The sequence below is a fragment of the Furipterus horrens genome, unplaced genomic scaffold (assembly GCF_987537825.1).
Source record: "Furipterus horrens unplaced genomic scaffold, mFurHor1.1.pri manual_scaffold_2, whole genome shotgun sequence".
Lineage (NCBI taxonomy): Eukaryota > Metazoa > Chordata > Mammalia > Chiroptera > Furipteridae > Furipterus > Furipterus horrens.
In genome coordinates this window covers 13307045-13334208 of record NW_028327172.1, presented here as the reverse complement: position 1 = coordinate 13334208, position 27164 = coordinate 13307045, and the positions used below count along the sequence as shown (strand labels likewise).

At 48.6% G+C, this 27164-nt stretch overlaps 1 protein-coding gene across 4 annotated transcripts in view; it reads left to right on the top strand.

The window, feature by feature from the left end:
* Positions 1-27164, top strand: part of PRDM11 (PR/SET domain 11) — a 79616-nt gene that overhangs the window by 27435 nt on the left and 25017 nt on the right. For 2 of the 4 annotated variants that reach the window (XM_090262316.1, XM_090262289.1), the window contains exons 1-4: positions 5993-6498; positions 7098-7222; positions 7561-7664; positions 8218-8480. In XM_090262316.1, coding sequence (XP_090118442.1) covers positions 7104-7222; positions 7561-7664; positions 8218-8480 — 486 coding nt within the window. In that variant the 5' untranslated portion in view covers positions 5993-6498; positions 7098-7103. The other 2 variants (XM_090262299.1, XM_090262308.1) reach the window with 2 other exon arrangements.

Below are 27164 nucleotides of genomic sequence, written 5' to 3'. Positions count from 1 at the left end.
AACACTATCCCTCCACCAACTAACCATGAGTGATCAACAACCCAGAATGTACCCTCCCAGACTTCTGCATGCAAATCTATATAGCTATCCATCTACATTTTAAATGGTATTATTTTTATATCTATCTTTCATAATTTTCAATTTTAAAGAATAGACTTTATTGTTTAGAGCACTTTTAGGTTCACAGCAAAATTAAGAAGATAGTACGGCGAGTTCCCAAATACCCTCTGTCCTCACACAAGTCCTCAGCGATGGACATCCCACCCCAAAGGGGTACATTTTGTACCACTGATGAACCTATATGGACACATCATGATCGCCCAAAGTCCATAGTTTGCATTAAGGTCCAGTCTCGGTGTTGTACATTCTATGAGTTTGGACAAATGTATAGTTGTAGGTATCCACCATTTTAATATCACACAGAGTATTTTCTCAGCTCTGAAAGTCCTCAGTGTTCTTCCTATTCACCCTTCCCAGCCCTGGCAACCACTGGTCTTTGTCCTGTCTCCATAGTTTCCCCTTTCCCAGAGTGTCATCTAGTTGGAATCATACAGTATGTGGCCTTTTTCAATGATCTTCTTTCACGTATCAATAATGTTCATTTTTATTTTACAGTATGTTGAGCGTCTGTTTCCATGCCAATAAATATTCTTCCAATGCATTGTGAATTGCTGCCTAGTATTTTATTCTATGCTACCTATGAACTTCTCTCCTGTGTTTGAGGTGTACATTGTTTCTTGTTTTTTGCTACTAAAAATAGTGTAGAGGACAGCTTTGTAGGTAAATCTTTACACACAACTTAATTATATCCTTAGGATAAATTCCCTGAGGACGATTACTCTGACAAAGGCTTTGCTCATTTCAAGGCTTTTGATATGTGATGCCAAACTCCCCTCCAGAAAGGATGGACCATTTTATATTCCAACAAGGTGGGCACTAGGGTATCTCCCCACACTTGCCAACTCTGAATTCATATTTTTAATCTTTGCCAACTTAATAGAAGAAAAAAATATTTGTTTTCATTTATATGTGAGTGTTAAAGTGTTAAAATTTTGTAGTTTTCCATAAAGCATATTGGCTATTTGTCTTCCTTCTTTTGCAAATTGCTTTTCCATGTTCTTTCCCATTTTTTTCTATTAGGGTAAGCATCTTTAAAGTATAGCTTTATAGAAAGTGTTTCTCTAGTAAGGGTATTAAAATACTGCTCTGAATTCCCTCACAGCAGTATTTTAACAGTCAAAAATTTTCACCAATGTGCCCACCTGATGTCTGTTATGCTTTAAAATAATAAATAAAATAAACGATAATGGGAACTAATATTTATAACTATATTATCTTATTATATGCCAGGCATTATGTTATGTAAAAGAGCCCTATGAGGTCGGTTCTTACATCAGTCCCATTGGACAGATGGGGAACCCAATTAACCTACTGGAATGGTTAATTAATTTTCTCAAGGTTACGTGGCTTGTGAGTGGCCATGCTGGTATCAGTTGATTAACAAAACACATGGTGACATAGAGCTTCTGTGAATTCATAACACTGCTTAATAAATTTATTTTATTCATCATCACAAAAGTATCTACATATATTTGCAAATCTATCCTACATATAAGTTCAAGTCACAATTTTTTCTCTCCATTCAACAACTCCCTGTAATAATCTCATACTCTTCCCCACAGCACTCCCGTGGTTTACTGTTAAGAACCATGTTGGACCTTCTATTTTCCAGGAAGGTGAACTGAGGCTCAGGGCAAGGCAAGACCTTGCTCCGGGTCACCTGAAAAGTTAAAGGCACAGCCAGGACTGAGACCTGGGCCTCAGGATACCCAGCCCAGGTCAGTGTGTGACTTGGGCCAGCCCTCTAATCTCCTATTCCTTTGTTATCAGAAGGGACAACAGAGGATGCTGTGGTGGCACCAGAACAGACCTGCCAGATTCTCATGTTGCCAGCCCCTAGGGAAACCAAGTGGGCACAGACTCCCAGTCCTCTGGCCACACGGGCTGCTGGGCATTCCAGGACCCTGGCCTGCTGCCAAGGGTGAAAACTGAGCTGCAGGCTCCTGAGCCACATTCTGCCCCCTCCTCTTGGTTTGCATCTCATTGCTGGGTTTGCAACATGCCTAATCTCTGCGTGTGCAGACTCGGAGGAGCCAGCTGAGAGGGACCATTGCCAGCAGCTCGGAGTCCTCCATGAGGCCTGCTCACCACACCTCCCCCAAGTCCCTCACCGGGCAAGCGGGGCCACAGCAGTCGGCAGAAATGGTTTGGGGCGCTTCACCTGCTCAGACCTTACAGTGCCCGCTGGGATGGACTTAATGAAAGACACAAGTCCATATTCTTTCTCTTCCCAAATGGAGGTTCATTTGATTCTGCCACATCCTAGTTCTCCCTTCCTGACCCCATGGCCTTCCTTACAGACACAGCAGTTGTAATGCACATTGGTCATGCAAATAAGGCTTGATCTTGGTTCTCCAAGCAACTGGACTCCTCCAAGAATGGAGAGAACTTAACTGTGGAGACAGTCAATAAATAGGTGTGAAATAACGAGTCCTCTGTAACCCATCATGTTTCCTTTTTTGCTTTAGCTGCTAGGAGGCTCAGAACTGACTGGAGAGCTCGATCACTAACCATCTTAAAACAGATTCGTGGTATAGTTGGCATTACTCTTTCTCCATGAGGTCTCTGGTTGTTCATCTGTCCCGTCGAGTATGTGTTTGTGTTTTAAATCATCACAGTTCTTTAATGTGATGAAGGTGGGCTGTAAATAAAATATAAGACATGAGCCCTGGCTGGCATGGCTCAATGGATTAAGCGCTGCCCTGAGAACCAAAGGGTCGCCAGTTCAATTCCCAGTCAGGACGCATGCCTGGGTGGCGGGCCAGGTCACCGGTTGGGAACGCACAAGAGGCAACCACGCATTGATGTCTCTCTCCCTCTTTCTCCCTCCCTTCCCCGCTCTCTAAAAATAAATAAATAAAATCTTTAAAAAGAAGACAGGAAAGAAAGTGGTCTGAAGACCACTTTCCTCAGAAGGGGATGGTTTTCCTGGGACCATTTAAGACTTAGAAAAATGTCTGTGTGCCTTTTCCCCTGTCTTTGTCTCTTTCTCAGTCTTCCTTCCCCTTTCCGCCTACTTTTTTTTTCTCCTCGCTTTCCACTCTTTCCTCCTTCTTCTCCTCCACCTTTGATTCTCTATTACCTACTTTTCTCAATTCCCCTCCCCTCTTTTTTAGTCTCTCTTCCCTCCATCCCCTGTCTCCTCTCTCCTCTTGTTGCTCACCCTTTACCTCTGGGCAGTGAGTTTAATGTTAATATTCCTTACAAACCCATAGCACTTGGCTCTTTCCAAGGCCTTGCCCCCACCTTTATCTCATTTATTCCTCGTGGGGATAACCTGGCCTTTAGGATCATTTCCACTTTACCAGGAAGACACCAAGGCCTGGAGAGTTTAAGTGATGCGCCCATGGTCACACAGCTTATACTTTACAACTTATTGTCACATTCCGGCTCCAGGCCTCATGAGTCTAATTCCATCATACTCTGCACTGTACCTCACTGCCTCTCAATGCCAGTATCACACACCTTACCTGGCAGAAATCCCTCAGTAGAGCATTCAAAACAATATCCCCCACCGTGTCTCCCCTTCTAAGGTCTCTTTTAGAGTTGAGATTCTCCATGGGGCCAGCAAGACATATATATTAGAGGGGGCAGTAAATTATGACATGGATCATTTGGTCATTCATTCATTTGGGAAGTATTTATTGAGAATCTGCTATGTGTTAGGCAAGGCTGAGACCAGGGTAAGACCAGCAAGGCCCCCAAGGTATAATATTTAAGAAGGCACTCACTCTTGGGTGCCATCCTTGCAAGTGCATGACTCCGAGAGTGGGTGCCTTCAAGTTTATGCCCTGGCACCTTGCTTGTCTTTGGCTAGTTCTGCGCTGGTGTCAGGCATTGTTACAGGTGCTGGCAAATCAATGGTGAGTAAAAGGGCCTGCACCCTGCCCTTGGGAGCTTATGATCTATTATGGGAAACAGATGTTAATTGAATAATCAGGCTACTGAAAGACCGTTCTAAGTGTGACAAGTGCCATGAGGAAAGGGAGATGGGGCTGGAGAGGGTCTTATGGAGGGGGGACAGTGGGAGCTAAAGGCTAGGGTAGGAGTTCTCATGTGTGTGCAGGTGGGGGACACAGCAAGTTCACAGGCCCCATGGCGGGGTGGAGCATGGCATACAGGGGAGGCTGGTGGAGGGCAGAAGGGCTGAAACAGGGAAGTCCAATGCAGAATGGTCCCAAACAATGTTTCTGTATGGTGCCAGAGTGTGCAAATGACTGATTAAAACAACAACAACAAATCCAATCCAGTGGAGAGAATTCGAAGACCCCCCCCCCCCCCCATATGTTCCTCATGCCCACCTTCCTGGTCAGCCTTCTTCAGTGGGATTGTACAGACAGTGCCTCGCTCCCTTCAAACTCTTCTCGGTCTTATATAGCAATGTCTGTGATAGGATCTAATATTAGCCACATTCTCCAGAAGAAGTTGGAGCACAGGGGTTAGATAACCTGCAATCTTAGGTAGCTCGGCTGCTGTAACAAAATGCCACAGACTGGGTGGCTTAAACAAGACACTTAGTCCTCACAGTTCTGGAAGCTGGGAAATCCAAGATAAAGGTGCTAATTCGGTTCCTGGTGAAGCCTCTCTTCCTGGCTGTAGACTGCTGCCTTTCCACTGTCCTCCCAGTGGAGAGAGCAAGCTCTTGTGTCTCCTCCTCAAAGTATAAGGGCACCAGCCTTATTGGATCAGGGCCCCACCCTTATGGCATCATTTAACCTTTATCATGTCCTGGCAGTCTCCAAATACAGGTACATTAGGGGTTTGGACATTGACATATGAATGGGAGGGGGAGCGGTTCTGTCCATCACACCCTCCCAGGGACACATAGCTGATCAGTGGGATTTGAACACAGGCACCGTTGCTCTGGAGCCCAGGTTCCTAAGCACTAGACATAACTGCCTCAGGACGTTTGTGTGTGAATGTTGTCATCCAAGTGAGAGTGTTCCTCAGCTCAGGGGTGTTCAGTGATCCCTTACAAATGCATTGGTTCTTGTCCCCACCTGGCAGCTGGACATATGGGTTGAGGTCTGAACCCACCGCAGGGTTATCCTAGGGATCCCTCTGTCAAAGGACCTGTCAGAGGGTATGACATGGAGGAAAACCAAACCTTAAACCTCATGCTTGAGTTTGGTGGGGGTTCTGTTTCCAATTTACTCAGAGATCAGAGAGGGCCCCAGGCTCCACTACAGACGTCACCAGGAATGGACTGCTTGTCCTTGGGCAAATCACTTGACACTTTCCAGCCCCTAGGTTCCTGCCTCTCACGGGAGGCTGGGGTCCATCCATGGGCTAGGAGGTGGGCCACGCACCAAGCGTGGAGCCGGCGTTGGGAGTCGGGCGAGCTGCCGACGCACGGCCCCCGCCCTAGGCCGCGCAGGTGGGGAAGGGGGCGGGCGTGCGGTGCGCGGCCGGCGAGCGGAGTGGCAGTGGCCGCTCCGGTGGCGCAGCAGGCCGCGCTCTGCAGCCGGAGCGCTTCGGCGGGCGGCGGAGGCCGGGAGGGCGCGCCGGGAGCTGCTCGCGCATTTCACAGACCTGCACCACCAACCGCTGGGCAACAGAGCCCGGCCTCCCCCGCGCTATCACCCGCACCAGACGCCCGCTCGGCGCCCCCCGGCCCGCGTGGGGGCTGAGCCCGCGAGAGGGGCTGGAATTCCTCCCAGAGGGCCCCCTCCCGCCGCCCCTCTCGGGCGCTCGCTTCCTCCCGCTCCCCGCGCGCCCCCCTCCCGGCCGCCAGCCAACTGCGTGCCCCCGGGGCCGGCAAGAAGCCACATGCCCCCGCAAGGAATGCCGGGCCTAGCGGGCGGGGGGCGGGCGCTGGGCAGGGCCGGGCCCGGCCGGGCCGGGCAGGGAGCGCCCCACCGGGAAGGTTGGTGAGAGGGAAAGAGCCAGCCCGCGCCCTCCCCGGCCGCCTGCGTCGCCCCCGCGTCCGACTCGTGCGCCGCCCCGGCCTGATCGCGGCGTCTCACACTTTCCCCTCCCGACACGCGGACGGGACGACCCGCGGGCTCCGGGGCTGGAGCGGGGTAGCTCGGCCCGGTTCGGGCAGCCCCCGCCCCCTTCTGCGCGCCCCTCGTCCCAGCCGGCTTGGAGGAGGGGGCAGGCCGTCATGTTCCCCCACACCCCTCCCTGCCGCCGCTGGCTTTGGGGCCCCGGTGGGGAGCAGGGGGCTGATTAGCCGAGGAGCAGGGGTGTGGCCAGCGGGGCCCCGGGTAGTGAGTCACACACGCTGCTCGCCCAGTCCCGGGGCCAGCAAGGTCCCAGCCTGAGCTGCTCGCTTCCCTGGCCTGGCCCGGCCCGAAGAGTGTCCCAGGGCTTGGCATGAGGACCCTGGGGTGCCGAGGGAGGGATTGAAGCCCGGCGCAGTGGTGGAGGAGGGCGGTAAGCGGCGACTGGGGAGACTCCCCTAGATAGAGCGGGGTGGGGCTTGGAGTCAGGGCCAGCCCACACCAGGACCCCCAGGCTCCGCCTGTACCTGCTTTGAGCTGGCCAAGCGGGCCTGGCTGCATTCCCTGGGAGCCCCTGGGCTAGGGGCTTCACCGTGGCAATGAGGGCCCATTTTATCAGCCCGCTCCCTTTGGCTCCTGCTGAACTTGAGTCGATCCCTCCCCCGATCCCCACTGCAGAGTTTTGTGGGGAGACTCCTGCGGGTTCCTGGGTTCCTCATACGCTTTGCCCTTTGGTTTTGGGGTCCAGGCTGTGCTGTCCAGTTATGCCGCATGGCCTGAGCTGCCCTGGCCCCTGACCCCATGGGGCTGGTGGCTCCAGTCGTCCCCAGGACCAGCCCGGGATAGAAATGGCATTTCCTCTTGGCCAGGCTACAGCTGTTTTTGTTGTCTGTGTTCTCAAGCGCTTCCTCTGGGGATGGCAGGGAGGGTAACCAGACTCCACGGACCCCCAATTGCCCTCTCTGACACTCACCCCTCTTCCCCTGTCTCTTTGATCCTTTTCCTGTGCTGGTCCCGCCTTCCCGACCCCAGAACAGAATGACTGAGAACATGAAGGAGTGTTTGGCACAGACCAAGGCAGCTGTGGGGGACATGGTGACCGTGGTGAAGACAGAGGTCTGCTCACCTCTCCGAGACCAGGAGTATGGCCAGCCCTGGTGAGGCTCCTGTGTGGGGACAGGAGAGGGTGAAGGGGGTCGGGAGCTGGGTTGGTCGGGCTGGTGGGGGACCCTGCAGAAAGTTCCTGCTCCTTGCCCACCTTCCTTATCCTTCTCCACACAGCTCTTGGGAACAGAGGTGAGCACAGGCTTTAGAAAAACCCAGGCAGTGGCCCAAGACGGCCTAGGCCCAGGTCTCAGGACTCCTCCCATCCCACTACCGCCTGCATTGAAGGGGTAGACTGGCTGGGGCTCCTGTGGCCTCAGCTTTTCTGGCCACCAGCCACTCCCTCTCTGATGGCTTCTTTGCTTTCCTTAATGGCCCCTGACCTGGCCAGCCCTAGGAGACCAGACCCCTCGGCCATGGAAGTGGAGCACAAGAAACTGAAGGGGAAGCGTGACCTCATCATGCCCAAAAGTATCCAGCAAGTGGACTTCTGGTGTAAGTGGAGCTTGGGGCTATTTCCTGGGCTGTTCCCCCCTTTATTCCCAACTCCCAACTCCATCTCACTTAGGGAATTTGCAGGGGTAATACTAATGATCGTCACTCACCTATTATGTACCAGACACAGGTTCATGCCTCAGTTAATCCTCCCCATTAGCCATTGAGGTGGCTATTACTGGTCCCATTTTCCAGGTGAGGAGACAGAGCCTTGGTGAGGGTTAAGAACCCTGCCCCAGGTCCCACAGCCCACGGATGCACAGTTGCAATTCAAACCCACACCCATCTGACTCCAGAGAGTGCTCTTTCTTCTACTTTATCAAACTTGAAACAAAGGGAGCTACTGGCTTCCTCAGTGTTGGCAAACATGTCCTTGAGCCCCCAGGGAGGATACTAGGTTATTGCTACTGAAGACTCAGGGGCCTATAGCTGGCCGGGGTGGAGCCAGGGCTGGGGCTCCTGAGTGCCATGCAGTGCTGTCCTCGGGGTGGGCTTCCCATCAGCCCATCAGCCTCCCCCAACAACTGAGTTTCTCCTCTTTCCATCCCTCCAGTCTGCGAGTCCTGCCAGGAGTACTTCGTGGATGAATGCCCGAACCATGGCCCCCCGGTGTTTGTGTCTGACACGCCGGTGCCTGTGGGTATCCCAGACCGGGCTGCCCTCACCATCCCACAGGGCATGGAGGTGGTCAAGGACGCCAAGGGGGAGAATGACGTGCGGTGCATAAATGAGGTTATCCCCAAAGGCCACATCTTTGGTCCCTATGAGGGGCAGATCTCCACCCAGGACAAATCAGCCGGCTTCTTCTCCTGGCTGGTGAGTGTCCCCGGGCAGTGCCATGTGAGAGGGTGCCCAGGAACATGGAAGGGAACCAGCAGGGGGAGCCATTCGCTGGCCCAGCCTGGCTCCAGAACTTTTCTGCCATCATTCCCGGACAGGTAGATGATGAATCTTGCTGTCCCCTTGCCCTAGCTAAGTGGCTGCAACTCTTGTTGGCTGAGGGCCGTGCCAGGGAGCTCATCTGGCAGTTGTCATCAGAATCAAGGTGGGGCAATTTTCCTGTGAATTCTCTCTATGTGTGTCTTGTGGGCCATTCGGTGGCATTTATGGAGGGTTTTCCCATGCCCTCCTCTGGAGCTGGTGACTTGGAGCTGGAGGCTGTGGGGATGCAAAGTACGACATTCAACTAAAAAAACAGTAATGTCAGGTGCTGGGCTAGGTGCTGGAGGTAAAGCTTTCAGTAAGACAGACATGGTCGCTGTCCTCAGGAAGTGGACTGTCTTGGTGGGGAGAGCAGGCACTGAACAAGTATGTGCATGTGTGATCATTGCTAGTGAAGAGGGAATACAGGACACTCTGGGAACAGCGGGAGATGGCCGTGCTCATAGGGTTCGGGAATTTGAGGCCTGCAGCCCAAGTTCATTATGTCATCCGGCTTTGCTATTTACTATCTGATGTGACCTTGGATGAGCCATTTAACCTGTGTGCCTGTTCTTTAATGGGATAATCATAGCTAATTATGAAAATTAAATGAGTCAATACTGTAAAGTTCTTAAGAGTCGTGTTTGTCCTTAGGAAGTACACAGTGAATATCAGCTATTATTATTGTTGGCCTGTGTGAGGGGTTTGGGCAAGATTTCCTTTAGCCAGAGACTTGCAGAGGGAGTAGCAATAGTAGAAGGGAGACGGAAAAAAGTGCTCTGGGCAGGCAGAACAGCCGAGAGAGAGGAATTCTGAGAAGTCCTGTGTGGCAACAGCAATGAGCCTGAGAGGCTGAGTGGCAAGAAGGAGAGGGAGGCTGGGGTCAGATCATGCTGTGTCTCAACAGCCAGGGTCAGTGCATCGTCCCCGCTGTTGGCCAGGGGGAGCCGCTGAAGCATTTCAAGTGAGGATTCTAAGTGGGAGGCTGGGGTAGGGGTACAGGTAAGGCAAGATGGTGGTTTAAATGTAGATGCTAGAGGTGGGCACATTTGAGAGAGTTTTAGGACCCCCAATATTTATTGATGGTTGGGATATGCAGGTGAGGAAAAGTGGTTTTCAAAGATATGAAGAAGAAGAATTATCCAGGACAGCTCTCAGAAGTCAAGCTTGAACAGAGATGGGGGTGTGGGACCGCAGAGAAAGGTAGGCTAGGGCGTAGGAAGATCAGAGGAAAGCCTTCCTGATAGTGGAGCTGTGACTGAAGGAAGGGAATACCCACCAGGTGAGGGGCAACCAGATGGAGGAAACAGCATGTCCTGTGTGTCCTGAGGCAGGAGAGGGCCACGGAAAGACCAGTGTGCCTGGCGTGCGGCCAACACAAGGGCCTGGAGGAGGAGGTGAAAGCTTGGCCATTTAAATCCCAGTGCTCCAAACTGGGACTTTTGTTCTTTAGTTTAAGAACAATGGGAAAGTTTACTTCTGTTTCGACCACAGCGTGGAGAACTAATGCGGGCCGGGGAATTGCTCAAAAATGGATGTCCACACCCTAGTCAGAGGGCTGTGGTCGTTCTCTAGGTCGACAATGGTACAGGTTCGGGCTAGGGTGAGAGCCGAGACACGAGGCAAGTGAAGTGGTTTGTGAACTGTTTCCGAAATCAAAGAGATCTGACTTGGAAATAGACTAAACTGGCCCATGTAAGGGGGAGGAAAGTGTCAAGAACAACCAGTGCAGTGTTCCTCTCCCAACAGGTCAAGAATGGTGCCTTTCTCTGGGAAGTGGGAATTTCCAGGAGGGGGACTGGGTTTGAGGGAATGACCCTGGTCTTGGTTTGGACTTGCTGAGTTGGAGTGACATCAGGATATCCTCCTAGTAGCGATGTCAACTGGGCAGTTAGATGTGTGGGTTTGGAGCTTGGAAAGGAGGTTTGGAGATGCCACTTCTTAAGTCATCTGTGCAGAGGTGGTTAGAGAGGCTGGGAGTGTGGTGGGCGCTCCCCAGGGAGAACAGGCTGAGTGAGAGGTAGAGAGGGCCTAGGACTCAGCCTGGAGGAGCTTCAGCAGTTAGTGGTTCAGAAGGGGAGCCCGATCCGGCAAGGGAGGCCGAGAAGGAGCAGCCTGAGAGGTGGGAAGGCCAGAACGGCCCGAAGTGTCAAAGTCTGCTGAGAAACCCAGCAGGAGAAAGACTTAGCAGTGTCTGCTGGACTTACATTGGCAACTTTAGCAGGAGCTGTTACTATAAGACAGTGGTCCTCGGTCTGGAGCAATTTGCTCTCCCCTCTGTCCACCCATGGGACATTTGGCAATGTCTGGAAACATATTTGGCCATCACAACTGAGGATGCGGATATGATTCTAGAAGGCAGAAGCCAGGGATGCTGCTCAATGTTTTGTAATGCACAGGACAGCCTCCCACAGCAAAAAGTGACGGGGCCTCAAATGTCAGTAGTACTGTGCCGTGCTTGATAACCCTCTCAGAAGAGCGATGAGATATAAACCTTATTAGAACGGAGGTGATCAGCAGTCACTTCTCAGGTGTTTGATAAGAGATAAGAAGTGGAGGAGAGAGATAGGAGATAGGAAGGGTGATGGCTGGGGGAAGACATGGGGTCAAGGGAGTTTGTGAATGACAAACTTGAACAGCTTTAAAAAACCCAATGGGAGGAGTCTTAGAGTGGACGTAAGGCAGGATGGACAAGCTTTTGCATTACCGGAGAATGTTCAGATGGAGACATTAGTTATGGAAAGGAGGTGGGTCGACATTTTTTTTCTGTCACTGGAGGGATATCCTAGGGGTTTGGAGCAGATGGAGAGGGGTAAGCTTAGTCGGCCAAATAATGGCTCTCCCTCAAGCATACCCATGTCCTGATCCCTGGAACCTGTGACTATGTTGTCTTATATGGCAAAAGGGACTTTGTAGATGTGGTTACATGAAGGATCTTGAGATGGAGAAATTGTCTCGGATTATTTGGTTAGCCCAGTGTAATTACAAGCATGTTTATAAGAGGCAGGCAGGTGAGTCAGAGGTAGAGAGCAAAGGTGGGACATGCTCCCCTGCCGGCTTGAAGATCAAGGTGAGAGCCAGAGCCAAGGAAGGCAGGCGGTCTCTAGAAGCGAGGAAAGACAAGGAAACAGATTCTTCTGGGGAGCCTCCAGAAAGAACTCAGCCCTGCCAACATCTTGATTCTAGGACTTCTGACCTCCAGAACCGAAAGTTGATAAATGTGTATTGTTTTAAGCCACTGTGTTTGTGGTGGTCTGTCATAACAGCAATAGGAAACTAATCCAGTGTTTTGTAGCCGTCTGCTAAAATGTGCGGAGAGGTAGAGAGAGCTGGTCTGACAGTGGGGAGAACGGAGCAGGCGCGTTCAGGTGAGTACATTTGAGGTGCGGAGGAGCTGCCCAGGTGGAGCTGCCCAGCGGCTCATCGGGGCATGTGGGCCTGCAGTGAGCGGATAGAAGGGGAAACTAAGCATATCAGTTTATGCGTTTCCGCAGCTGAAGCCCTGGGAAGGGATGGGCAGTGGGGTCAGTGCTGTGGAGGGTGAGAAGCTTGAGGACTGAGAGCCCGCTTGGCCCAGGCAGCATGCGGGTCTCGGTGTCCTTGGCAGCGGCTGTCTCACAGCAGAGGCCACATTGCCCCGGACTGAAGAATGAGCAAGTGGGAGGTGAGGAGAGGGGCCCAGCAAGGCTGGCTGGCTTATTTTATGTCTGGCTGCTCGTTGGGCAATTATTATATGACAGGTGTATACCCCACTGCCCTGGCTGGTTTAGCTCAGTGGATTGAGCGTCGGCCTGCGAGCTAAGTGTCGCTGGTTCGATCTTCCAGTCAGGGTACATCAGAGAAGGAAAACTCTGACTCCAAAAAACCTCCGCTGCCTTGCGGCATACCTCTTCAGGGGAAAGGCTAAGGGAGTAAACCCCGACAGAAAATCCGGAGCCGGAGTCCCTAAGGCGGTTTGACGTTGTAGTCAACACCGGCAACTCCTGCGGCGCACCTGAACCCAAGCTGTATCGACTCCGTCTTTCCCTTGGACCCTTCAGCTGCGAAGAGAGGGGGGTCTGCTGCATGGGCAACAGCAGACCCTCCATATTACCCTGCCCAGGCTCTGTAGCTTCAGCGTCATCACAAGATGTCGATTCAACACGGGAGGAGACAGATACCATGTCACTCCCGAGTCGGACTGCACAGCCATTCTCGGCGGTGCAGATAGACTCTTAAGAAGCTACACCATCGTCTCTCGAGACGGACGGCTGCCAACGACGACGACGACCCCATTGCTTCTCACGATAGTCCCACAGTTGGAGATTGCTGCCCCTCTTATTCAGTTGAAGAAACTCGGGACTGAAGAGGTTAAGTGACCCCAAGTTCCATAGCTGATACATGGTAGCCTTGGGCTCCTTCGTGGCTCCATGGAGCTTTAAAGAGTTCCTTCATGGGAAGACATGACTAAGGAGGGGGAGCAGTGAATGTGGTTGTGTGCTCAATCTCAGACACAGAGCCACTCCCAGGCGCTAGGCCCTGAGCATGGAGCTCTAGGGGTAGCAGAAATGCATGAGGTTTGCTCTCTGCTCTTCTAGAACTTGTGGTCCAGCTACAGGGAACAGGGGCTGAGGTGAAGGAGGGAGGAGGCAGCTGATTCCTGACCAGGTAATTCGGAGACAGAGTGTTGCCGGTGATTGTAGTGCTGCAGAAACTCTAGGGGCAGGGAGAGGAGGACTGGTTTAGTCTGGGCAGATTGGAGTTGGGTCTTGAAGGATGGATGGAAGTTCTACAGAGGAGACTGATGGCTTCTCAGCCTGCAGTCGTCTCAGGGGAGAAAATCTAGTGCCATGCCCCAGGAAGGGCTGCTAGGATTCCCTCTTTTTCCCACCAGAATCAGAGTCTGCACCTGGGGATAGCCCGGTCAGGCATGCTGAGGGTCTGTAAAGCAGGCAGCTTCCCCAGGTGTGCGGACTGGCATGTGGCAGGGGTCTGGAGAAAAGGCAGACTAGGAAACCCTGGATTTTGCAGCCTGGTCATAGACCCGCTCCCCGATCAGGAGTGGGTGTGGCCTATGGTGTGGGGGTGGGGCCAGAAGCCCGCAGGCTGCTCCCCTGCAGGTTCCTTCCTAGGATAAAGAACTCTAGCCTGTGGGTGGGTGAGGGGAGGGAGTGGCTGGAAGTCACACGTGGAGGCTTTGACCTTCGTGATCCAGAGACATGAGAGGACTTAAAGGCCTGGAGAAAACAGATGTGCGAAATGGCCCAAGAAAGCAGGGCCTCTGTGTGTGTGTGTGTGTGTGTGTGTGTGTGTGTGTGTGTATCTCAGACGATGGGTTGGATCAGGATCCGGAAGCCCCACATTCTAAATAAGCTGCATTCATTTGTCAAATCCTGTTCCAAAGCCACACTTGATGTCCTTCCTGACCTTCTGTGTGCCTTCCAAAGCTCTGGTCCCCACCCAACACAACACCTTCCCTTCCACCCGCCTCCTCCGTGTGTACATTTTGCTCCAGTAGGAATGGTGCTAATGGAAGCATAGCCATTCGTGTTCATTGAGCACTTACTCTGTGTCTGGGAGCATGCTGGCACCTTATCGCATGATCTCATTTGACCCTAGCGATGCCCCTGTGAAGTGGATATTATTCTCTCCCTGGCACAGCTGAGGAAACTGAGGCCTGGAGAGGGAGAGTCATTTCTCACAAGGCTGAACAGCCGTTGAGTTACCGAGCTGGGCAGTGTGACTCCAGAATCCACCCCTGCGTTCAGCCTCCTGGTCCTCTTCACCTCCCTTCCTCGTCTTGCCGGGTCCTACCTCCTGGCCTTGGCCGACTCTGTTCTGTCCATCTCACCTGTGCAGCACAGGTGCCCTTAACCAGCGGCACAGCTGGTCCCAGTGCATGCACGGGGTTGCAGAGATACAGCACCTCTACTGCATGGCGTGGCCTCCTTGGAAGGAGTTTGGTACTCACTTCTGGCTGTTTAGAAAAGAAATGCCCCTCCTTCTGCCCCTCATTGGGAATTATAAACTCCATGCGTCATTGCCAAGGTGGCTAGGCTGCCCTCAGACCTGGAGACACACCGCAGATGTGAGGTGCTTAAGGAGGGCCTGGCAGCCGTGTGATTGGGTGAAGAGGCAGGAGAAAGAGGAGGCCAGCCCCGCATTTCTAGTTCAGTTTTTTGCTTGGACCCAGTCTTGTTCCAGAAGGGAGTTAGGGCAGCCTAGCAGGATGCATAAAATATAACATGATAGCATATTAAAACTGGGAGAGAAGAAAGAAAAACAAGGGTGGAGGCCCTCAGCAGAGCCAGGAATGAGACTAATCACGTATACCGTAATGACCTGTATATGTGCTTTTAGCTACGTGGGATCCAAGTCTGGCAGCCCCGGGGAAAGGCGAGCCTGGGCAGCTGCCAGTGTGTACCGCCCCTGACGTGAGCAGTCCCAGGTGGCTCCCGAGAGGGTCAGCCCGGGGGTCCTTATACGGGGGACACTGTAGTGGGTTTGCTCACCTGCTGTCAGTCAGCCTCTCTGCCCGCCGGACTCCCACTGTCCTGGCGGGGTGCCGCCATGAAATGGTGTTGCAGTGTTTTCAGCTTCCATCGTAAAATGGGGATTTATTTTAAAACTTGAAATTGTATGTGTAAAAGTTCGTGGCAGGCCCTCCAGAACAGAGTCTGAAAACCCCTAAGTAACTGGGGTAGAGGGACACGTAGGCAGCCATTTGCAGCACCGCCAGGCAGGTTTTACCGAGCGGGGGACGCCCAGAGAAGGGAGGAATAATGGGCTTGTCCAGAAAGAAAAGAAGGGACATGTGAGACCGGTGGGGCACGTCTTTGTGCACCTGTGTGAGCAAGTGCTTTGCATGCCTGTTGGTTAATTTCTATGGACTCTGTTTTGAGAAGTTTTCAACCCTGTGGACAAGTTTTAAGAATAGTATAGTGAATGACCACACACCCTGTGTCTAGATTTATCTTTTGCTAACACTTTATAACAATTACTTTATTTTTGTTAATATTTTTTCTGAACCGTTTGCGATATATCAGGCTTTACAGGCTATATAATCTCTGTCTCCACCACTCAACTGTGCTGTTAGAGGACAAAAGCAGCCATAGACAGTACATGAATGAGTGTTTTAATAAAACTTTATTTATGAACATTTAAAGATTTAAATATGAAAATCTTAATGAAACTATATGGAAAAATGTTTTTCATTTATTAAGGAAACAAAAACCTTGCAGGCTGTATACAAACAGACGGGGGCTGGACTTGACCTGCAGGTGGTAGTTTGCGACCCCTGTCCCATGTGGCCACCATATAATTATTACACTCAGGAAATTTAATCATGGATACAATATTTTCTCAACCGCGGTCCATATTCATATTTTCCCAATTACCCTGAGTCATGTCCTTTATAGTTTCCCCCGAGTCAGGATGCACTCAAGCATTAACATTGCATCTGGTTGTCATGTCTCCTTAGACTCTTTTCTTCTAGAATAGAACCCCCCACATTGTTTTTCTCTTTCGTGATATCAAGGCTTTGGAAAAGTTGAGGCCAGTGGTCTGCAGAACGTGTCATGGTTCTGATTGTCTGATTGCTTCCTCGTGATGGATTCAGATTATAGATCTTTGGCACAGACGATGTTGTGTCTTCTTCACGGTAGACAAGGCACATGATGTCAGCTTGCCTTGTATGTACCAAATGGTTTTAGCAGCGATGGATGATTCTTGCTTGTATCAATTATTATTCATGGTTTAAAATGATTTTTAACTATACCTTCTACATTCATTACTTGACATTTTTATGTTAAAAAAAAAAGTGCTCCAACTTCTCCCCATCCCATCCCTCATTTAAAAATTACTTTTAATATCAGTATGAACTCACGAATTTTTTTTCTCTTCAATGTGTTCTAGTCTATTACTGTCATTTTTCTTTGTGATGTTTAAATTGCCCCAGAACTGACCAGCAGAAGATTGTTAAGACTGGCTTCTCGTTCTTATTTTAGCACTTCCTTACTTTCTAGTGCAAAAAGGTGTTCTTAGCCATCTTTCTTGGGATCTCTGATTCATTTTAGTGGGAAATGATGTTTAGAAACCAGGATCTCTAGGCGATAGGCATGCACATTGTTACTGGGGTTTCTTTGCTTCTAGGCCTGGACTGGATTTTGAGGGATGAGTTGAAATGAGTGGCCTAAGGAATCAAGAACTGAGGGAACATGAATTGCAGGCAGAGGGCAAAGCATGTACAAAGGCCCAGGGGCACATCTATAACGTGGAGGTGGGAGATAGTCACAGGGTAAGCAGAAGCAGAGTGTGCTTAGAAGGAAAAGAAGAAGATGATGCTAGAAAAAAGTCGTTTTTCTGCTCTAAGATATGGATTTTAAGATACTCTTAATTCAATATTAGCTCTTTTCAGGAATAAAAATACGTACCTCAGCCTAACATTCCTCTCAACACCAGAAGCATTTAGTGAGCTCAGCTTGTATAACTATTTTATAAGTGCTGGTAGTTTGGTTTTGGGATCACAAACAAAATCAAAGATTCCCCCGAAAATATAATATTGTAGTCAACGAGTCCTGGCTAGAACTGAGTCTGTAATTCTCAAAATCTTTATACTTGGAACCACGTAAAGCATGAAAAACTATTCTGAACTGTCCAGTATTTCCATGTGAATGAGCTCCTAACTTGACCTTCTTCATTCCTTGTCTCCTGAGCCCTTGGACGGCAGTGCTGCTTCTCACTTGTAGTGTGTTCTGTGATTTTTCATGGTACTTAAAGAGGTATAAGCATAAAGCTAGAGAAAAAGAGCATTTCTTATAGCTTCAAAACAACTATAAAACCGAGACAGATTTACAAATATAAGATGAACAAGAACTATACAAACCAACAGAATTCAGATTAGCAAAGTCATTTGAACATGTTGGGTGATGTTTTGCTGGAACTCAGTTGCTCTTTATAAGGGGAATATGGTAGTGACGACTCAGACAGATTCTTTGGCCTTTGTCATGCCTGTGCTCTTGTGTGCCATGTGATAACTTTAGTTTCTTTGTTTGTGTTCGAAACACCAGGAAATCGGTGTTAGCGCAACTGCCATGATGTTTCTTGGTCTTTTCTTTGCCAGAATGCATCATATACATATTAAGTTTGCATCTGTTCTTTCTTCATGGGCTCATGTTAAGTAGTAATAACTGGTGTTACTGTGTAACAAGCTACCTCCAAATTCATTGGCATAGAACATGGGTCAGCAAGCTTTTTGTGTAAAGGACCAGACAGCAAATATTTTAGGCTCTGCGGACCATGTAGTGTGTTGTCACAGCTACACAATTCTGCCACTGAAGTGTGAGAGCAGCCATAAGTGTGGCAGGTTTTAGCAAAACTTTATCGAAGGATCCTGAAATTTGATTTCCATGTAATTTTCACACGATGAAATACTCTTCTTTTGATTTACTTCTAACCATTTGGAAATGTACAAACTATTTTTAGCTGGTGGGCCATACAAAAACAGGTAGCGGGCTGGATTTGACCTGCAGGTCATAGTTTGCTGACCCCTGGTACAGAACAACAATCAGCTGTTCTTTCCCATGTATGTGCTAGTTGACTGTGGTTTGGCTGGGCTGCTCTGCCTCCAGCGTCAGACCGTAGCTCCTCCCCATGGAGCCAGGTGTGCTCCTTTTGTGTTTGTTCTGGAAGGGCCATGGGCTCCCTGGGAAAATGCTTCTCCTGGTGAAGGCAGAGGTCCCAGAGGGCAAGCCCATCCTCATAAGCCCATTTCAGGCTTTTGCTTGCATCATATGTTCTAACTGCCCATTGGTCAAACAAATCACCTGGCTGGACCCAAGGTCAAGGAGCAAAGAAGTACTACAGGCTACCTGTAAGGCAGAGTCTACTGCAGAGTCATCCGGCCAAGGGTGAGAAGGAGGGGCGAGGACTGGGGCCCAGAATTCAGTCTACCACAGGTGCCAGCTCAGTCATGGCACAATACTTCTGTGTGGGTGGAAATCCTATGGTTATTTTCTTATGTTGACTTTAAACAATGAAAACATTGAATTAAAAATTCTTAGAACTTCTGGATCTTGAGAATATATTCAAAGACCCTAGATTGAGAAACACAAATTTTTAATAAACTTCCCAGCTTTAATCATAGGGGACTTGAGGATTTCTGGTGTTTAAAAATTCCTCCAGGGCAGGTCTCGTCTGATCTATATTCCTGGAGCCTAATTAGCACCACAGTTGTGTATTGGGCACTGAAAGACTTGTGTGTCCTAACTCTTTGCACCCTCACAGCCATCCTATGGTATAATAGGTATTGTTATCCCCCTTTTACAGATCGGAAAACTGGAGCTTAAAGGGCCAGGTGACTTGTCCAGGGCTACACAGCTAATCGCGGGGCCAGGGCTTCAAACCAAAGCTCTGGCTCCTTATCTCTAGCCCCAGATAGGAATATCTCAATGAACTTGGTCTTCCCCATTCATTGGAACTTCCTGTTTCTCTAGAGAATACTTTTCAAGCCAGTGGTAGAAGATAGTTTCCTTTTCCTTGTATGATTGCTGCTGATGAATATTTGGCAGATTTTAGTTTTTAACAGCTTTATTGGGATGTAAGTCACATACCTTACAATTAACCTATTCAAAGTGTGTAATTCAACGGTCTTTAGTATATTCACAGATACATGTTGTGCAACCGTCACTACTAATTTTGGAACATTTTCATCACTTTAAGATGAAATGCTCTTTTAGCTGTCATCCCATTTTATCTCCCCCACTCCCTCCCAACCACTAATCTTCTTTCTATCTCTATAGATTTCTCTCTGCTGGACATTTCTTAGGAATGAGATCATACAGTATGTAGTTTGTGACTGGCCTTTGTCACTTTGCTTAATGTTTTCAAGGTTCATCCATGTTGTAGCATGTATCATTTTTTATGGCCAAATAATATTTCATTGCATGGATATACCACATTTTGTTTCTTCATTCATCTGTTGATGGGCAGTTGGGTTGTTTTCACCTTTTAGCTATAATGAATAATACTGCTGTAAACACTGTGTACAAGTTTCTGTGTGGGCATATGTTTTCATTTCTCTTGGGTGAGTACCTAGGAGTGGAACTGCTGGATCACATGGGAACTCCGTGTTTAACCATTTGAGGAACTGACAGACTGTTTTCCAGAGTAGCTGGACCATTTTACATTCCCACCAATAACATATGACGGATCAGATTTCTCCATGTCCTTGCTGACGTTTGTGGTTATCTGGCTTTGGAGAGCCTTGGTTTGTCTGTTTGTTTGTGTTTCTTTCTCTGCTATTTTTCTATCTCTTGTTCTTCTTACTGAGGGAGAGAAATGAAGAGCCCCCCATAACAGATGTGTAGGTCGTGTACTGAGCAACATCGTCGGGTACTGTTCACATCAGCCCTGCGAGCTGCTGCACTCGGCCACGCTAACCTGGAAGACCCTTCAGATCTGTAGCATCGCAGTGAACATTTGTTTATGTCTAGTTTCTCTCCAGCCACAGGCCCATTTGAATTTGCATTTTTGCTGCCTCCCAGATGGGCAGAATCTCCTGAATCTCTCCCCTCTCTTGCCCCAAGACCCTTCATGTAAAGGCATGACTAAGAGACAGGGTTCGTCCCTGCCCCAGAGCCCCTTTCACCAGCTTCACCAGCAGCCAGGTTGGTGATGAAAAAGAGTGAAGCCAAGTGTGTTCTGAGACTGGATGGTCCTGAGGCTGGTTCCTAGGCTGGGTGCCTTTTACAAGCAGAGCACAGGGACTCGGGAAGGGAAGAGCTATCTGAGTCGGTCACTGGGCTGTGGACTCAGACACTCCTACCACTTACAGCAAGTGTGTCTTTGAGCAAGTCCCTTGTTCTCGCTGAGCTCTAGTTGTCACATCCATAAAATGGGGCTGCACAGTCCAATAGAACATAGAGTTGTGAGTATTAATGCTTGCTGCGCACTTGGTCAGTAGCAGGTGCTGAACAGGCCACAGCCCGATTTATTATCTCTGGTTAGCTTCACATGGGTTTCAAGAAAGGCTGGGGGTTGTGAGTGAAATTGAAGAATAGGAAACCTGGATGCAGAATTTGGGATTCTAGGTAAATATGCCTCATGTATCAGGTCTCCAGGACTTTGTTGAAATTTGATAAAATATAGTTTTAGAATGATAAAAGAAAGTACTAATTCCATTATCAGTTAAATGGGAAAGAGAAGGGTTAGACCATGGTTTTTGAGCATTTTTGAGTCATCTAGGAATTTATACATTAATATTTACAAAATGCAACGCACCTTTGAAGGAACCCCTGTCCCTTGCCAAAGCCTGTCCGTGAACACCAGGTTAGCAACCCAGGCCTGAATCACCTCAGAGGCTCCCTCCAGCTCAAGTATCCTTCACTTGATTTCTGGTTGTATCAGAGGCCAGAGTTCAAGTTCAAATTCAGGCTAGCCTTCTTAATCCCTCTGCTTTTCTGTTTGCTGGACTGGGAGGTAGCTGGAGAACAGAGGCAACGCTGCTCTGTGCCTCCCGGGGCTCTGGGAGGAGCATCTGAGACGTGATATGCGATGTGTGTGATGGGCGAAAGCACTTTGTCAGCTGTGAATGGCTTCACAAATCACTGTTGCAGGCACTCTGCTCTAAGATGAGGTGTAGGGCTGAAAATCCAAATGTTTTATGGATGCGATGGGTTCCTGGAAAGTTGCGAGCAGATCAGGTTTTCGAAAATCCAATCTCCCCAGCATCTGGTTATGTCATCATTTAGGGGAGCCCAGCAGTGAATCCTCAACTGTGGCAGACATTCCATGGCAAAGCAGAATGTTCCTCCCTATTAAATGCACGCTCGCATAGCAAATTTTCTCAAACCAGAGGACAAGATGGGAGTTCACACAGGATTCCTGGACATTGCTGGTCGATTCTGACATGGTCATTAGGGGGACTTGTGGGTACCAACCCTCATTCCTCAGAGTGCTTGAGAGCATGGTCTGTACGGTAGAGAACTGGGTTTGAACTCTGGCTTCCCCATGCATTTCCTTTGTGGCCTCAGACAAGTTACCTAACAATCCTGAACCTCAGTTTCCTAATCTGTAAAATGGGGATGATAATAGTAGCTACTTCATAGAGTTGCGAGAATTCATGAGACAGAGTACCTGGCACTGTGAAGTTGATCCATGAATGTTTTATTGTTGATGCCTTTATTGGTGATTACCATGGTCGAAAATACCATTCTGGTCCTCATGGACCATGCTCAACCCAGGGGGCCGAAAGTCATGCTTTCATATTTTCTGAGAATCTGTCCGCATATAATCTTAGTTTCAGACAGGCTTTTAGAGGTCGTTTAGGACAGATTTGCACTCTTTCTTCAGCCTCCCTGACAGAGGGTCCTCTAGCTACTGCTTAAATTCTCCTAGTAACGAGAAGGTCACCACCTCACCGGCATCTGCATCTTCTAAGTGCACACTGGCCCTGGTCCCACCTCCCCAATGCCGTAGTCCTTCCTGTATTTGATGATGGCTCTGCTTTCTCTGGGCCCTTCTCCTCCTGGCCAAGGGGCCCCGTTACCATGCTCATCATTCTTCTCCGATCAGGTCCAGCTTATCAAAGTCCTTCTCACATCACCGTGCTCAGAGCCTGGGCTGGTCCCAGAAATACCAGGCTCAGAGGGGCCAAGGAGTTGACCTCAAGGGATAATATAAGGGAGGACTCTGGGAAACCAGCTTCTGGGTGCTCGGTCCTAAGCACCTGCCCCTGGATGGCCGGGACCATCTCAGTCCCAGGACTAGAGGCCCATATCCATAGCGACTTAGGGTAGCCTGGGCTCATTGCTGAAATGTGACATAGTCTACATGCCTTGTGTGATCCTGCCAGTCGCTGCTGCCTTTGCCTAGAACACCCTTGCCCTCCTCTTCTGTAAGACCCCAGCTTAAATGCCACACCCCCCAAGAAGTTCCTCGACTGACTCCCAGGTACAGGGTTACAGCTCAGAGTTCCCACAGAACTCCCCGCCACAGCACTGACCATGGGCTATCACAGTGGGCTCTCTTTGGCATCACCTTGGACTGTGAGTTCTGTGAGAGCAAAGACATTCTCTACCTGGATCCCCATTTTATCTTCAGAGCCTGTAGCTGCTCCCTCAGTGATATTTGTTGAATGAATGAATGAATGAATGCCTAATGTGAGAAAATCCTGATTGGTGGGAAAAATAAGCCAAGAAACATCCCGCAGTTAATGTCTGGATTTGAACCCAGCAACAGACATCTTAGGCAGCTCCCACACAGGCCTCTCTGCCTAGTGGAAGCTGCAGAAAAGGCTAATCACAACAGTCCACTGTTGACCCACAGACCTCCCATTGCTCAAAATGAATCATAACTAACATTTGCTCTGTCCATTAATAATCGCAGTCATGATCATAATGCTAACAGCAATCATTTGTTCAGTGCCTTCCACATTAGTCAGCACAGCAGTGCTGTGAGATTGGTTTTGACTCCATTTTCTAGATGAGGAAACCAAAGCATGGCCAGTAAAGTCACCTGCACAAGGCTGCTCACTTATACATGGTGAAGCTGAGGTACTAGTTGGTTCCTCTGGCTTCAGCGCTCTTACCACCTACTAGGGGCTCCTGCTATTGGCTGCCAGGTCTACAGATGCTTCCCTTTTGCCCCCAGGAGAGAGAGGAGCAATCAGAAAATGATCATGTTGGGTGATTAGGATTATGATCAAGGACAGGGTTCTGTGGGATTCCGGTGGCGGGAGTGGTCCTTGAAGATTGGGGCATCGTCTGGGGAGCCTGCCAGGGCGGAGAAGCCTGAGCTAAACCACAAGGCAGTAGTCTCATAAGTAGACAAATAAAGCAAAAGCCTCATTCCCCTTCCCTTTTTCCTCCCCTCCCAGACTTTCTATGCACATATAAACATAGGCATAGCCTTGACCAGTGTGGCCCAATTGGTTGGGCATCTTCCTGCAAGTCAAAAGGTCAGCGATTCGATTCCTGGCCAGGGCACATGCCTGGTTACAGGTTCCGTCCCCAGGCATGTACGAGAGGCAACTGATTGATGTGTCTCTCACACATAGATGTTTCTCTTCCTCTCTTTCTCCCTCCCTTCCCCTTTCTCTAGAAGTAGGTAAAGTCTTTAAAAAACAAAACAAAACACACAGGCCTGGTGGGATGCTTAATAACCTGCTGGTGGGGTGGTGGCGGGGTCGTATGTGCTGATTTCCTGGGTATAAATGCTCCCACCATGGCCGATTTCAAGCTCCCAACATAAAGGCACAGAACGAGCAGTGGGAAGAGAACTACAGTAGCAGCCATTACATAGTGTTTCTACTGTCCAGGTACAGTGGCTGCCTGTACCTTCAAAGACATAGATGATAGTGAAATGTAGGATAAGAAGCCATGAGCTTTGAGTATTTATTACCCTTTTGAAAATATGACTTGCTGAATTGTAAGTTTATATAATAATTTTTAATAAGGGCTGCGTTTTAACAACTGCCTCATGAAATTTTGGAAGATTTTACAGTTGTCTCTCTTTAGCCAGTACAAGCCGGCTCCAGCACGAGACTCATTTCCTCTTTACTAAAATAGTGGCATTCTCTGAATTTTATTCTTTAACTTGCTTCTTACTTAAAAGATTCTTTATCCAATAATTCATTCATTCAACCGATGTTGTACCTCGTGCCATGCACTGTCTTAGGAATAGTGGACTTTGCCTTCATTAGCTTATGGTCTAGTGAGGGAGACAGTCAGTTACCAAATCTACACATAGATTAACACCGTTAATAACCAAAATGTGCCTTGTAAGTAGGTCTCTAAAAAGATGTAACAGGATGATTGTCATAGAGAAAACGCTAAACAGAGGCAGGTGTGTGGAGGTCAGGGTGCGACAGGGGAGAAACTACTAGAAATTCTGGTCAGAAGGAGCTTCTTCCGAGGAGAAGATAGTAACCAGGACCCCAGAGATAAGAGGGGACCAGCCATGCAATTTAGTGGGAAAAGGCGCAAAAGGATGTGTTCACTTGGGTGCCATTTCTGTGAACTTTCCAAACATGCAAAAACAGTTCTGCACATTGTTTTTAGAACAATCCTTGTAGAATGAAAGCGGGTAACGGCCATCCCTACCAGCTTTGGGATGGCCGTTACCCTCGGAGGGTGAGAGAGGAGGAGAATGAGTGGGGGGCAGCAACGGTCTTCAACTACATCGTGGTATTTTCTTAAAGCGAGAGAAAGGAGAGGCCTGGGACAAATATGGCTGGTGGTGATTTTTGTTGGCTCTAGCGGACGGGTGCCAGGCTCTCAGCTGCATTAATTTTTATAATTTCTGGATGCTTGAAATAGTTCATGATTATTATTATTTTTTAAGAACGTGGGGAGAAGAGGTTGTAGGCAGTGGACCTGACCAGAGTAGACATTTACTCTCAGATCATTGTGGCTGTAGAAAAGTGAGGGGAGACAGAGGCTCAAGAGAAGCTGGGGAGGTAGCCAGGGGCCAGGTCATCCTGCAGGCTGTGACCCTAAGGGCAAGCGTGATTGTGAGTGCTGTGGGTGCCACCTTGCGCTGGAGAGTGACATGGTGTGACTTACGCTGATAAAGGATTCCTCTGGCTGCTGTGAGGGGAATTGGCGGAGAGTGAAGAATGGTATCGGGGACGTTAGTTTGGATCTCCTGTAGTTGTCTGGACGGGAGCGGATGCTGGGCTTAGACCAGGGTGGAAGCAAGAAGCGTTGGAGAGGAATGATTTTGAAATCTGATTTAAAGGACTTGCTGAGGGATTAGATACGGGGAGGGGGTAAACTGAAAGAAGGAGGAATGAAGGGTGACTTTTTTTTTTTTAAACCAGTTTTGTTGAGGTATATTTCACATACCATATAGTTCACCCATTTAAAGTAATTTACTCAGTGGGTTTTGGTAGGGATGACTTTCTTTTTAACACCTGAGTGGATGGTGGTTTCTAATTCTGTGATGGGGAACATGAGACACATACAGGCTTAGGGGCGAGACCCCAGCTAAGTTTGAGATGCCCATGAGACATCCAAGGGGGAATGCCATAGGGGAAATTAGACATACACATCTGGAGCTTGAAATAAACAATTATGAGTAATGAGCAAATTGAGAGACTCGGAATGGACGTGAACATCCAGAGAAAGAGTATAGGTGAGGGAGCAAGGGGGCCTGCAATACAGGTGGATTCATGCTTTGAGCCCCAGCCCACCCTGCCAACCATATTATAGTGAGAGACCTCCTCAAAAGGCCTACAGGGCTCCAGTCTAGAGCAGGCAGAGGTGGTGGTGAATTTTAGCTCCTATAGGGCAGTATGAACTAGAAGTGCCCTGTGTGAGGTGGAGAGTGGAGCTGGATTGGCTGCTTAAAATAAAAGGGAGAGAGAGATGGGCAGACTGATTCCTACTCAAAATGAGCCTCCAGACTGAATGAATCTCCAAAACTAAGGAAGAACATTGATGTAAAAAAGACAGCCCCCCCGAAATCAATGGCAGATGAATTCACTCTAATTACAATAAAATTAGTAAATACAGATAACCCCCATATAACACGGTTGTTAGGTTCCTAACAAATGCCATGTTATGCAAATCCATGCTGTATGAAACAAAGAACTAGTACAAAAAGGTCGGTTAGGTCCCTCCCCCAAAAGAACATACTATTATATCTTTATAATTAACAGAAGTATCTTTATTAAAGCAATTTTCATCAAAAGCATTACATATTAATATGAATTAAGTAACGTTTTCTTCGTCATCACTACTGAGCTCCATTAACCAAGTGCATTTTCTTTTTGATAAGATATCTTCAGCATTATCTTGATTTCTATGCTCTACTTTTTGCAAAAAATCTGTTATTTTAGGTTGCTTGCTTTTAGCTGAGAGATCTTTATAAATTTTGTTATACAGTGCTAAGTACTTTTGAAGTTCTCTCTTAAACTTTGTGCTCCTTTCAGTGCAGGGATCTGCATTTAAGAAATAGGACTAACTGTTCAGCTAAGTCTAGGCCTTTCTTTATGCTTTTTAGAGTAAACTGATAGGATGTAGGCACTCGAATGAAAATTTTTAAATAAGTTATCTTTTCCTCTTAAAAGCTGTTATCACATTCAGTATCGTACAGGAATTTCCCTAATTTCGTGTTATCCCAGTGTTTTCTCCGATTCTCTAACCGTGTCAGAGTGAAACCATGTTACAGAGGTACCGTGTTATACGGGGGATACCTGTATTCTAAAAATGAATTTGAAATAGCTCTTTACGGTCTCTATGAGGAGTCGATAGGACTGTGAGTAACTGAGTCCACAGGGAACAAAGCCTGACCTAGTTCGTCACGATCTCAATGCCTGGGTTACCCTCATAGTCCAAGCTGGTAGCTGGACCTCCAGCTGCCACACCTGCACTCCAGGCAGCAGGAGGGTAGAAGGATGCATCAATTGTCTTGAAGTTTTCCGGAAGCTGACACATGGCACTTTCACCTGCATCCTATGAGCCAGAACTTAGCTAGAGGAGAGGTCAAAAAAATGTATTCTTTTATTATAGGTAACCAGGTACCCGGCTATAATTCAGGGGTTTTGTTTCAGTGGAATCGAGGGATAATAGATCATGAACAGTCACCACCTGAGGATCC